The 14,281-nt window shown below is 39.9% G+C and overlaps 1 protein-coding gene across 1 annotated transcript in view; it reads left to right on the plus strand.

Annotated features, from left to right (window-relative positions):
• The first annotated feature begins 4,903 nt into the window (after window positions 1-4,903).
• LOC135506982 (15-hydroxyprostaglandin dehydrogenase [NAD(+)]-like) overlaps window positions 4,904-14,281 on the plus strand; it is a 46,291-nt gene continuing 36,913 nt past the window's right edge. The window contains exons 1-4 of the mRNA XM_064926427.1: window positions 4,904-5,234; window positions 5,431-5,554; window positions 6,863-6,969; window positions 7,374-7,470. Of these exons, the coding sequence (XP_064782499.1) occupies window positions 5,142-5,234; window positions 5,431-5,554; window positions 6,863-6,969; window positions 7,374-7,470 (421 nt within the window). The 5' untranslated portion in view covers window positions 4,904-5,141. The remainder of the gene's footprint in view (window positions 5,235-5,430; window positions 5,555-6,862; window positions 6,970-7,373; window positions 7,471-14,281) is intronic.

Here is a 14,281-nt window from a genome sequence, read left to right on the forward strand (position 1 = left end):
ATTACAGTACAGTACAGTAGGGTACATTACAGTACAGTACAGTAGGGTACATTACAGTACAGTACAGTAGGGTACATTACAGTACAGTACAGTAGGGTACATTACAGTACAGTAGGGTACATTACAGTAGGGTACAGTACAGTAGGGTACAGTACAGTAGGGTACAGTACAGTACAGTAGGGTACATTACAGTACAGTAGGGTACATTACAGTACAGTATAGTACAGTAGGGTACAGTACAGTAGGGTACAGTACAGTACAGTAGGGTACAGTACAGTAGGGTACATTACAGTACAGTACAGTACAGTAGGGTACAGTACAGTACAGTAGGGTACATTACAGTACAGTACAGTAGGGTACATTACAGTACAGTACAGTAGGGTACATTACAGTACAGTACAGTAGGGTACAGTACAGTACAGTAGGGTACATTACAGTACAGTAGGGTACAGTACAGTAGGGTAGGGTACATTACAGTACAGTACAGTAGGGTACAGGGTACACAGTACAGTAGGGTACATTACAGTACAGTAGGGGGTACATTACAGTACAGTACAGTAGGGTACATTACAGTACAGTACAGTACAGTAGGGTACAGTAGGTAGGGTACATTACAGTACAGTACAGTAGTACAGTAGGGTACAGTTCAGTACAGTAGGGTACATTACAGTAGGGTACAGTACAGTAGGGTACATACAGTACAGTAGGGTACAGTACAGTACAGTACAGTAGGGTACAGTACAGTAGGGTACAGTACAGTACAGTACAGTAGGGTACAGTACAGTAGGGTACATTACAGTACAGTACAGTAGGGTACATTACAGTACAGTAGGGTACAGTACAGTACAGTACAGTAGGGTACAGTACAGTAGGGTACAGTACAGTACAGTAGGGTACAGTACAGTACAGTAGGGTACAGTACAGTAGGGTACGGTACAGTACAGTAGGGTACAGTACAGTACAGTACAGTACAGTACAGTAGGGTACAGTACGGTACAGTACAGTACGGTACAGTACAGTACAGTAGGGTACAGTTCAGTACAGTACAGTAGGGTACATTACAGTACAGTACAGTACAGTAGGGTACAGTACAGTACAGTACAGTACAGTACAGTAGGGTACAGTACAGTACAGTACAGTAGGGTACAGTACAGTACAGTACAGTAGGGTACATTACAGTACAGTACAGTACAGTAGGGTACAGTACAGTACAGTAGGGTACAGTACAGTACAGTAGGGTACAGTACAGTACAGTACAGTACAGTACAGTACAGTACAGTACAGTACAATGACACAAGGGGGAAGAAGACCCCGGTCCCTCCTTACAATGTGGGAACTGTTTGACATTCACATTTGGCAGTTCACCAACTACCTGGGGTTCCAAAATAAAGTCCTGCCAAGGTCTTAAAAAAGAGGATTAAGGAGATGACTCGGGAGATGAACTGAGTATTTACAGAGCAGAGTTACGTCCGTATCGCCCACCAACAACAAGACAGGACAGACACCGTGCTCACTATGCAACGGGAGACCAGTTTGGAGTATCGGACGAGTCCCACTTCACCACCTTACACAATGTGCAGTCAGAACAGGAGCGATGCTTTTATTCACCTCTGCAAACCCTCTGTCACGAACACACACACACACACACACACTTGTGTCTTATAGCTTTACTGCCAATGTTCTGTTACAGTACAGTTTCCATACAACACTGGTAAACAAGTGAAAACTTCCAGTACACTCAAGTCCTTTGTAGATTTTCCACCAGATTATAGTGTATCTTTATTATAAACCATCAGATGTTTGTTATAATTCTCAGACATAAAAAGCTGCCACTTTGACACATTTCCAAGCTCACTATTGTGGGTTAAATGTCCCGTTCCTAGTGCTACTCATCACGTACAGAAACGTAATTAACCTCTTTGTGACTTTGTTGAGTGATTCAACTCCCCAGGTCCACGCTCAGCACAAACTCAACTACGATGTTAACATGTTTTTTTCTCACCTTCATTTCCTTCATTTCCTTATTTCCACAAAAATGATTATTCACTATTCACTGTTCCGTTCACTCGGTCAAACAAACTACTGCTGAAACACTCAAGTCAAACAGGGGGCCAAGTATGTGAAAGCATCAACCTTAAATTACCTAGAATCTCAACACGAGCTAACAAAGGATCGACCAAAGAGGTAACTGACTGAGAAAAACTGAATGAACAACATGAATATAAAAAGAGAGATTTGATACCGATGCATGAGTCCCCACTGTGAATTTGGAAGGCTGAGGATATCATTAAAGTAACTGCCGAGTGTTTTCAGATTTCTATTAAATATGACCTATCATTTCTTACAATATGAGTGAAATCGTTTTCTAAATGTTTTAATTAAGTATGTTAAAAGAACAGGTTTTCTGTGTTTGAAGGGTGTGGACGTACCCCACCAACAGAATAGTATGGGTACATAAAAGTATTAACTCAAGTCGACAGTTGATTGGCCAGCTCATCCTCCTCAGGGAGATGACATGTTCTATGAGGAAATAGCAAGCATTTTTTAAACGGTCTGTTTGAGATACAAGTCTGAGGTGGAGTTTTTTACGTGTTTTTTTTTGTTCTGTCCAATTTATGCTTTGTTTACAAATACGAGTATAGGATGAGTCAGCAACATTATTTGGAAATGAGTTAACAGAATATGAACTTTTAAAAGGGAGATTTTCACTAGGCAGTTACTTTAACAGTATATAGCCATAATACTATACACAGCCTGGATCAGGCCTTTCACTTCTTGGTTTACAACTTGCCTTTCAATATAATCTTTATTTGATCATTTTTGTCTTATCAAATGCTCTCAAATTACTATTGCTCTGGTGTCACTGAGGGTATCACTCAGAAACTGTGTTGGTAGCAGTACACAACCCTGGAGAGCACCATCACAATGAAGTTATAACTGATCTAGGTTCAGTATTCAGAGTACCTATATTTGAATAGTTACATGTATGGGATGTAAGACTTTTAAATTAAAGGAATTCGCACACTCCATAAGTTGGGGGATCAAAGTCAATGTATAGAGATGAAGAAAGAATTTAGAATAGATTGTAATTGTTATGATGAGGTAAAATTTTATTTAACTATTTAAAAATAATTCTAGAAATGAGGGGTTGTTTACTTTGTACGGTATGTTGATATACTGAAATGATTATCAACAACAGAGCTGTATGAACAGACAAATTATCGGAATATCGGACAAATGGGCAATGATTCAGTCGTATCATATTCTTGTGTTCAAACCTGATGACACACAAGAGGCAGTATGAAACTGCAGTGTAAAGACCTGACCTAATTTTAAGTTGACTCACAATGGAGAAGACAATCAAATAAACATATTTATGGATACATCTATGAAACGTGCAATATATCAATCTCCTCTCCTTCTTCTAGATGGTTGACGGGTTCTTGTACTCCAAGACAGTTGTGATGTTTTTTGAAAGATATTTAAAAAAAAATATTTGGTAAGACATTTCCAGAATTTTACACTATTTAAAAACAACTACTGATTAAATCTAGGAAGGGATACTGTGCCATATACTTTTGGTAAAAACATATCTATACTCCCACATTCCTTCATAAAGTGACAAAGCTTTCATATAGTTCTACAGATTTTAATACCACTTCGACATATTAGTATTTGACACAACTAAACACAATGTGAAGGATGAATTAACATACGTTTCATGTACATTTCTATTGCAAGTGTATTTAAATACTTTATTTTGTACAAAAGAAATACAGTATTATTAAATGTTAGATGCATGAACTGAATTCTATGTTAATAGATTTATTTTTGAACTTGTGTTCGACCTGTGTTTTAGTTGCTGCTGTGATGACGAGAAGAACAAATGTGCTTTTTCTCCCAGTATAATGTACATCTGTAGATACTTTTCATAAATCTAATAAAGGTCCTTTGGAGAGAAAGATAGAGGGGGAAAAAACAATACATTTCTAAATGAAGATTTTGTCATTTGTGTCTTTGTTACTGTATCAATCCAGAGGATCACACAGAGTGGGTATAGAACCTTTTACCCTGCTGTGCCCTGTTGTTCAAATCACATTGTATTGGCCACGCACACCTATTTAGCAGATGTTATTGTGGGTGTAGCGAAATGCTTGTGTTCCTAGCTCCAACAGTGCAGTAGTATCTAACAATACACACAAATCTAAAAAGTAAAATAATTAAATTAATAAATATATGCATCTTAGGACAAGCAACAAAAAAAAGTGTGTGTGTGTGGGAGGGGGGGGGGGCATTGACCAAAATACAGTATACTGTATACATATGAAATGAGTAAAAGAGTATGTAAACATTATTAAAGTGACTAGAGTTCCATTATTAAAGTGGCCAGTGATTCCATGTCTATGTATATAGGGCAGCAGCCTCTAAGGTGCAGGGTTGATTAACCAGGTGGTAGCTGGCTAGTGATGGCATGTCTATGTATATAGGGCAGCAGCCTCTAAGGTGCAGGGTTGAGTAACCCGGGTGGTAGCTGGCTAGGGATGGATATTTAACAGTCTGATGGCATTGAGATAGAAGCTGTTTTTCAGTCTCTTGGTCCCAGCTTTGATTCACCTGTACTGACCTTGCCTTCTGAATGATTGCGTGGTGAACAGGCCAGTGACTCCAGTGGTTGATGTCCTTGATTAAGTTTCAGGCCTCTTGGCAGAGGCAAATGGTCACATAAAGGGATATCATATACTGCAGGTCTATATCTCAACGTCATAAAATGTATTCCCAATCTAACGTTAAGCTATTGCCTTTCAAAACAGACTGTAGGCCTGCCAATAGCGAGTGACGTCACTGCATGGTTGCCCAATATGAAGGGCATAGCAGTAGATATTCCCTCATGCTGTTTGTTGCTAGTCACAGAGATGAGTCATTCTATGATGCCAGTAGTGAGCTTCTACTGTAGGCCTATCTCATTAGGAGGTCGGTTTGGAATATGAAAAAGGTGAAAGACGAGACGGCGTAATTATCCACCGTGTGTTTATTTAGCGCTACATACACCACACGCCCCTTTTCTGACAACTAATATACCAGATGATATAGGAGCCTACATAAAGCAGCACGCGGTGTCGCAGCCATATGAAGCGTAAAAGATGACTCTGCGAGGTAAAGTGGCTCTCGTTACGGGCGGTGCGCAAGGTATCGGTAGAGCCGTCGCAGAAAGCCTTCTGAAGAATGAAGCAAAGGTTGGTGTTTATATATAAAGTATTAGCCTAATGTCGCCCGTAAATGGACGGTGGTTTTGGTTACTTTACGCATTTTACGCGCGGCGCTTGTACCAATCTATCGTGGTTGTATGGAGCCAAAACCAACTGTGTCGCACAGGAACCGCTTTAAATATTTGTACATAGTTTTGTAGATGTTCTGATTTTATACCCGCAGGTTGCACTTGTTGACTTGAATCAAAGTGTCGGAGAGGAATGCAAGAAGATTTTAAATGGAGAGTTTGGAGATGGGAACTGCATTTTCATTCAGTGTGACGTGACGGACAGATTGAAACTTAAAGGTAATGGTTGCCTGACAATAAAACTGTGATACTTCTGGTTCATAGTCTGAGATGAATGCAATTAATTTGTTTGGAACATTTCCTCTCACAAGCTCTAAGCGCTGGTACTGCTTTCTATCACCTGGCACATGCACGAAACAATATAAACACGTGTACGAGTTCGGAAAGTATGCAAACATCGCTTGCATGTATTTACATCGAGTGAGCAGCTTTCAGGTGATCAACATCTGAACCCACTACCAGCGGTTTGAAAAGTTGGTTTGGTTATACATTCTATGGACATTTTATCGCCACTGCCTTTCGGTAAAAAGGACCAACAGTATGGACAACCGGTAAAGTAAATGTACATATCATTTTATTCAACATTCTGGCTTGTAAAGAATATACTGTCCATGAGGTAACCATGGTAACAGTCTGACTAGGCAAAGGTAATTGCAACTTTACTATGTTACTGCTATTTTTTCTTTAGAGGTTATTAAAGGTTATTAGCCTAACCTACTTTTTTAAAGTATCGCTATATGCCTAGTCTAACTTTAGCATTTTGGCTAAATGCATAATAGTCTATTTTATTTCATGCTGCGCAGTGGTTTAGAATTCTGAATATTCTCATTTTCGATCACCTTTAGGCCTTAGGCTTACCTATTTTAACACATCATTCACCTCTGAAACAGACTTTCATTGTGTGGAAATTAATTAGTTACTTTTGAAATGATTTTCAAAACGCCACAGGCAAAAGACATTGGAATGTTCTTGGATGTAGCCTTACCTAAATATCTGTGCGTATAAGAGTCCATTCAACCAACACTGAACACTGTCAATGCACGACTGAAACGTAAACATCGACACAGTCCGTTTAGTCTTGTAAGACTGGACATTTGTTAGACATTTGTTGTTCAAGTAAAGCAACGTACTTGACTTGTTGCTCCTACCTTGGTTAAGGTGATTATTATTATTATATATATTTTTTTAATTGAAGGTTTTCTTGCGGAATGTTTTCAGCTGAAAGGCAGGTGCTGGTGAATACCTGTTATACTGCAGTTTTTGTGGCTTAGATAATTTTTTGAATGTACTTGTTTACTTAGATAGACAAAGAGGCAGTGTTCTTGTAGTAATTATAGCCTGTATAATCAACCTAAGAACTAGATGTTCTTCTTTGATATCGAATCGAAATGACAGTTTAGATGTAAATAAACAAAGATGCAATGTTCTTGACAAATGTCCATCTCGTATGGTCTGGTTGTGTTCTTCTGGTAGGGGTTCATCTATAGTTAATCAACCTAAGTGTTGGACTCTTCTTTCATATTGCAGATGCTTTTCAAAGTATAGTCGACCGGTTTGGAAGATTGGACATTGTTGTCAACAATGCTGGCATCAACAATGAGAAGGACTGGGAGAAGACCATCGATGTAAATCTGGTAAGAGGGGTGTGTGTGTGTGTGTGTGTGTGTGTGTGTGTGTGACTAACACAAGTAAATGTTAGATTGAATGTCATTGAATGTCTTGTCATTGAGATAGTTTTGAAAATCAGTTTTTCCAAAACAATCTGTTACTTGACTAACTGCAAAATCAATCTTGCATTATGCTGTATTTTAGCCTAGATTATATTACATGATGCTGTAGTTTAGCCTAGTTTACATTATATTACATGATGCTGTAGTTTAGCCTAGTTTACATTATATTACATGACGCTGTAGTTTAGCTTAGTTTACATTACGTGACATCAGCGAAGAGTTCTACCACAGTGTAAATAAGAGCAAAACAGTGTGCCTGTTGTATGTGTTGGATATTGAAACTCAAGCCCTCTTGTTTCTCTCCATAGACATCAGTCATCAAGGGGACTTACCTGGCCCTGGATCATATGAGCAAAGAGTATGGAAAAGAAGGAGGAGTCATCATCAATGTCTCATCCATGGCAGGTAAGGCTGCTCCATACATGCATCAGTACTTTATGTGCTGTACGCTGCACGTCAATACATTGAAGCGTTCACAGACAGAAGAAAACGGGAAGCAGTGGTGTATGTGGGTGTGGGAATGACTTGCTATGTCTTTGGCAATGTGGTTGCTTTCAGCTGATGTGAGCAACCCCTATGTAATGGAATATGTTACAGGTCATCAGCTATAAACAACCACATTGACTTCATTCACTGTTATTGTTCAAATTCCCAGGCCTTTGTTTTGGTACGATATGGTTACACGGTGTACCATAACACATCACAGGTGTAAAGCAAACATTACAACATCACCGCTTGATAGATTAGAGTTTGATGATGTTTTCACAGTGGACAATAAGCATTGCTGTGTGCGTCTCCTATTTGCTTAGTGGGGTAGGTTAAGGCTGTTCCATCACCTCAGTCGGCAAACTAACAACTACAGTACTTCTCATTTTTCAATCTTTCTCCACGGCAGCATGTGGAGATTGAGAAAGCATATTATTGGTGCAATCCAAGTCATCTAGCGCAAGCACTTTGTGCAAGAATTGTCTGAATGTCTGCCTGGTGATTCAATGGCTTACATCTTGATCCAGCAGTAAAATCATTAAACTGACAAGGAAGTGGGGGGTGGTTCAATTTGGTGGGCTGGTGGGCTGTGTTGGATTGGGATAGATTTGTTCAAGTGGAGACAGTAATGCCATGACAGACAGCCCACTGACTGTGAGACTCAGTCAAGTGTCACTAAATCTGTTTTCATATAAGCAGCACACCTGGGTTCACATACTATTCAAAATCTTTCAAATGCTTTCGGCATTTTCTCAAGTCTGCCTTGAGTACCAGCTGGGTGGGGTTTGGACTTTTGCGATTATTCCATTGCAACAGGCAAGCTCAATCAAGCACCACTAAAGTATTTGAAATTATTTCAGACAGTATTTGAACCCAGGGCCTCATTTATTAATATTCGGTAGAAACTATTCTAAAATACTACTAACAAACAGAATTTAGAATGTTGGTACCCATAGAAAAATCGTGATTTATCAAACAATCCTACAATCGTCATACCCACACTGGTAGGAGATAAAATAGAGGTGCTAGTGTCAGAGTACAACCAAAAGGTTTTATTTGGCTTACTCAGTTGTGACTTGACCAGTAAAAATAAAAACAACTACAAACAGAGGACCGTTGGGAGAATTCAAGTTGCCATAGCAATGGCAAATACAGTGGGGCAAAAAAGTATTTAGTCAGCCACCAATTGTGCAAGTTCTCCCACTTAAAAAGATGAGAGAGGCCTGTAATTTTCATCATAGGTATACTTCAACTATGACAGACAAAATGAGGGGGGAAAATCCAGAAAATCACATTGTAGGATTTTTAATGGATTTATTTGCAAATTATGGTGGAAAATAAGTATTTGGTCAATAACAAAAGTTTATCTCAATACTTTGTTATATACCCTTTGTTGGCAATGACAGAGGTCAAACGTTTTCTGTAAGTCTTCACAAGGTTTTCACACACTGTTGCTGGTATTTTGGCCCATTCCTCCATGCAGATCTCCTCTAGAGCTGTGATGTCTTGGGGCTGTTGCTGGGCAACGCGGACTTTCAACTCCCTCCAAAGATTTTCTATGGGGTTGAGATCTGGAGACTGGCTAGGCCACTCCAGGACCTTGAAATGCTTCTTATGAAGCCACTCCTTCATTGCCCGGGCGGTGTGTTTGGGATCATTGTCATGCTGAAAGACCCAGCCACGTTTCATCTTCAATGCCCTTGCTGATGGAAGGAGGTTTTCACTCAAAATCTCACGATACATGGCCCCATTCATTCTTTCCTTTACACGGATCAGTCGTCCTGGTCTCTTTGCAGAAAAACAGTCCCAAAGCATGATGTTTCCACCCCCATGCTTCACAGTAGGTATGGTGTTCTTTGGATGCAACTCAGCATTCTTTGTCCTCCAAACACGACGAGTTGAGTTTTTACCAAAAAGTTCTATTTTGGTTTCATCTGACCATATGACATTCTCACAATCTTCTTCTGGATCATCCAAATGCTCTCTAGCAAACTTCAGACGGGCCTGGACATGTACTGGCACTGCAGGATTTGAGTCCCTGGCGGCGTAGTGTGTTACTGATGGTAGGCTTTGTTACTTTGGTCCCAGCTCTCTGCAGGTCATTCACTAGGTCCCCCCGTGTGGTTCTGGGATGTTTGCTCACCGTTCTTGTGATCATTTTGACCCCACGGGGTGAGATCTTGCGTGGAGCCCCAGATCGAGGGAGATTATCAGTGGTCTTGTATGTCTTCCATTTCCTAATAATTGCTCCCACAGTTGATTTCTTCAAACCAAGCTGCTTACCTATTGCAGATTCAGTCTTCCCAGCCTGGTGCAGGTCTACAATTTTGTTTCTGGTGTCCTTTGACAGCTCTTTGGTCTTGGCCATAGTGGAGTTTGGAGTGTGACTGTTTGAGGTTGTGGACAGGTGTCTTTTATACTGATAACAAGTTCAAACAGGTGCCATTAATACAGGTAACGAGTGGAGGACAGAGGAGCCTCTTAAAGAAGAAGTTACAGGTCTGTGAGAGCCAGAAATCTTGCTTGTTTGTAGGTGACCAAATACTTATTTTCCACCATAATTTGCAAATAAATTCATTAAAAATCCTACAATCTGATTTTCTGGATTTTTTTTCTTCTCATTTTGTCTGTCATAGTTGAAGTGTACCTTTGATGAAAATTACATGCCTCTCTCATCTTTTTAAGTGGGAGAACTTGCACAATTGGTGGCTGACTAAATACTTTTTTGCCCCACTGTATACTTGAGTAGGCAACACTCGCCAACAAGCCAACCATCCATCCATTTCTGTTTACATAGTTGAACTAGTTTAGGCTGGTGATGTTATGCTGATGAGGGTGACGTCTATTGAGCCGTTCATGTTTGGGAACCAACCTGTTTTGAGATGGTGCATGGAAATTGCACGTGTTAATGTTTGTTTTGCTGATGATTGCATCGAAAATATTGGCTCACCGGGGGCTGTGATTGGCAAGCCCCCAGTGAAAAGTGTCCGTTGCCAAAAACCAGAGGGTGGATAGCACTTGGATGTGCACCGGAATGGTATCCTTTTTAAAGTACGTCTTAAATCTTCCAAAAAACAATCTTATAGGATTTTTGAGAAAAGATATCTGACAAGCCAACCTGTACTTAATGCAGAAAATGTGCCATCTGTCTCTACAAACTCGCTCTCTGCAAAATGCAGCGTGTGCCAAATCTTCCAACAGAGCAAGGTTAGCCGTCTCTCATGCAATTTCCCATTATCTCAGTCTTATAGTATGTCAACAATGGTTTCACTTTGACTCATACCTCTCATTCTAACAAATTACTGTACTTTATATGCATTATTATTGTAACAATTGCACTGATGTGGTCAAATTATACAGCCAAGCAATGTTTCATGAATTGAAATTGAAAAATTATTTAATTATTACTGTCACAATTTCAACATATTTTCCACATTCTACACTTGACAAGCAGTTTCCTTAATCCACCACTTGATTCTTACACATGGTCATGGCTGTGTGTACATTTACAAACACTCTCAAGCAAACATTCCTATTGATCCATTTCCATTTTTACACACATGGTTTACACACAGATTTGTGCCTATGCATGGTTGATAAATGAGACCCCTGGTCTGCTAAGCAGCAGAGATTTCCCTTCCCGTGACCCCTTTGGGTTCTTGAACACGCAGTCACAGGGAGCTAACATGTATGCCGACAGAGGGCGGAGTCCAGACAGGTGGACAAGCCTCACACTGGGCTGTTGTGGTGTTGTGACTTCTGTGCCAAGATCCACAGTTTGTGCATTAGTACTCGTGGACTTGAGTCAAGTGCTCTTGTCTAATTTCAACATAATTGCATCTATTATCATTGGTCTGCGCAGGGCCAGTTCCAGGCATAAGTGACATAAGATTATGCTCCCCCCCAAAATAATTATCTATCTGTGTTTATTTTAAAAAGTGTACTCAGTCGGGGTCTCCTCTTAGTGTTAAAGGTTAGAATAGTAGAATATATAAGGTGCAAATTCGAATAATTTGGTTATGCATCAGCAATTTGTCTCTTGTTATGTCCGTCACTGACAGTCACTCAATTAGCCATTTCCGCAAAATGAAAATGGATTGGTAAGTTAGTCTAGCCAGCTATCTAAACTTGTGGTAATCATGGCCGAATACCAACCGGGAATGCTGGTGTCGTGCCCAGGGCCCCTGACCTCCAGATGGCCCCCATTTGATTTTGTTGGTTACTCTCACTCATATATTATTTACATGGCATAAGTCATTGAAAAATGGTAGAATTGCAGGAAATTTACTTTCAAACGTTCATTTTCTCTCTGCTGTCGGGGGGGGGGGGGGTCAAGTGAGAGAAACGTTGTCATTTCTTCAAACTATCATCTCTATTCAATATCGATTTAACTTCTTGAAACTCCCCATCCCGGATCCGGGTTTGTGACTAAAGCCTCAGGCTCATTAGCATAACGCAACGTTAACGATTTCTGAAAATCGCAAATAAAATGAAAATAATGCGTCTGCTCTCAAGCTTAGCCTTTTCTTAACAACACTGTCATCTCAGATTTTCAAAATATGCTTTTGAACCATAGAAATTGACTAATTTGTGTAAGAGTATGCAAAGCTAGCATAGCATTTTGAGTAGCATTTAGCACGCAACATTTTCACAAAAAACAGATAACCAAATAAATAAAATCATTTACCTTTGAAGAGCTTCTGATGTTTTCAATGAGGAGACTCTCAGTTACATACCAAATGCGCAGTTTTTCCTGAAAGCGTCTGTGTGTAGGAGAAATCGTTCCGTTTTCTACATTGCGTCTGGCTACCGAAACGAACCGAAAATTCAGTCACCTACAACGTAAAACTTTTTCCGGATTAACTACATAATATCGACCGAAACATGGCAAACGTTGTTTGGAATCAATCCTCAAGGTGTTTTTTCACATATCTCTTCATTGATATGCAGTTCGTGGAAGCTTGCTTTCCTCTCTGTATCCCAAGGAAAAATACTGGCAGGTGACTTTTGCGCACCAATTTCGGCGCAGGACACCGGGCGGACACCTGGTAAATGTGGTCTCTTATGGTCAATCTTCCAATGATCTGCCTACAAATACGTCACAATGCTGCAGACACCTTGGGGAAACGACAGAAAGGGCAGGCTCATTCCTCTCGCATTCACAGCCATATAAGGAGACAATGGAAAACAGAGCCTCAAAAATCCTGTTCATTTCCTGGATGCCATCTCATCTTGGTTTTGCCTGAAGCTCACGTTCTAGGGCACGCACAGAGAATATCTTGGTAGTTTTGGACACGTCAGAGTGTTTTCTTTCGAAAGCTATCAATTATATGCATAGTCAAGCATCTTTTTGTGACAAAATATCTTGTTTAAAACGGGAACGTTTTTCATCCAAAAATGAAATAGCGCCCCCATAGATGTAAGAGGTTAATTATTGCAATAAATAGACTGGTCAACCCGAGAGACTAACCTTTACAGAAATGCAGAGTTCTTTATATAGCTGACACTAAGAATGCTTAGTCATGGCTGGTTCAGAATGCTTAGTCATGGCCCGTGCAGACCAAGGGGCGTCATAAGATTTCATCCGGTCGTTATCTGCACGGGGTTGTTGTCTTAACCCCACCTGGCTTAGTTTCCCAGATGCAAGGATGATTTTGAGACAATGAGAGATTGATATACTCTTAAGCTATCTCTAGTAAAACACATTCCTGTCTATGTAATGCAGTGTTTAACTCATTTGTCAGCTCAAGCCATCTCTAGTGACCATATGCCCAGATTAGCTGCAGGGAACTAGAGTGGAGACCATAAAAACACAGCATTAGTAGGACAGAAATATCTTACTGTTAGTTAAATATTCATTGTTAACCATTAATATAAAATAAATAAGGTAAATACGTAATGTTTTTATCACAGGGGCCACTAAAATGATTTGCCCTGGGGGCCCAACTTGGGGCAGCATGTAGCCTATGATATTGTCAAGTAGTATTTCAACAAGCAGACCCAGGGGTCGGCTCTGGCCTTTGGGGGGCATAAGTGAGATTTAGAGCTTTGGGCCAGTAACCGAAGGTTGCTGGATCGAATCCCCAAGCTGACAAGGTAAAAACCTGTCGTTCTGCTCCTGAACAAGGCAGTTATCCCACTGTTCCCTGGTAGGCCGTTATTGTAAATAAGAATTTGTTCTTAACTGATCTGCCTAGTTAAATAAAGGTTAAATAAATAAATAAAAACGTTTTTTTTACTACATCTCACTTATGCCCCCAAAGGCCAGAGCCGGCCCCTGGGTCTGCTAGTTGAAATACTACTTGACAATACCATAGGTAATACATTTACGTTTCAGTAATAAAACAGTTGTCAATACAACTGGAGAATATTATGCTTGAAATCTCCAGTGCGAACGCTAAGCAATTATAATAATTTGATCCGAAAACAGACTGTATCGTTGGGAGGCTGTTCTCAGGCCTTTGGAATGTAAACATCAGTGCTGAAAACATAGTTGCTTGTGTTTGATTAAGGTAGAACAGTGTATAAACTGAGGATGGTGACTTCTCTGTTCTTTCTTTCTTTCTCTCGCTCTCTAAATTCAAAGGGGTTTATTGGTATGGGAAACATTGCCAAATCAAGTGAAATGGATGATATAAAATGAAAACATTATACTCACAAAGGTTCAAAGAAATAGAGACATTCTATATGTCATATTATGTATATATACAGTGTTGTAACAATGTGCAAA

Source organism: Oncorhynchus masou, chromosome 20, assembly GCF_036934945.1.
Source record: "Oncorhynchus masou masou isolate Uvic2021 chromosome 20, UVic_Omas_1.1, whole genome shotgun sequence".
Lineage (NCBI taxonomy): Eukaryota > Metazoa > Chordata > Actinopteri > Salmoniformes > Salmonidae > Oncorhynchus > Oncorhynchus masou.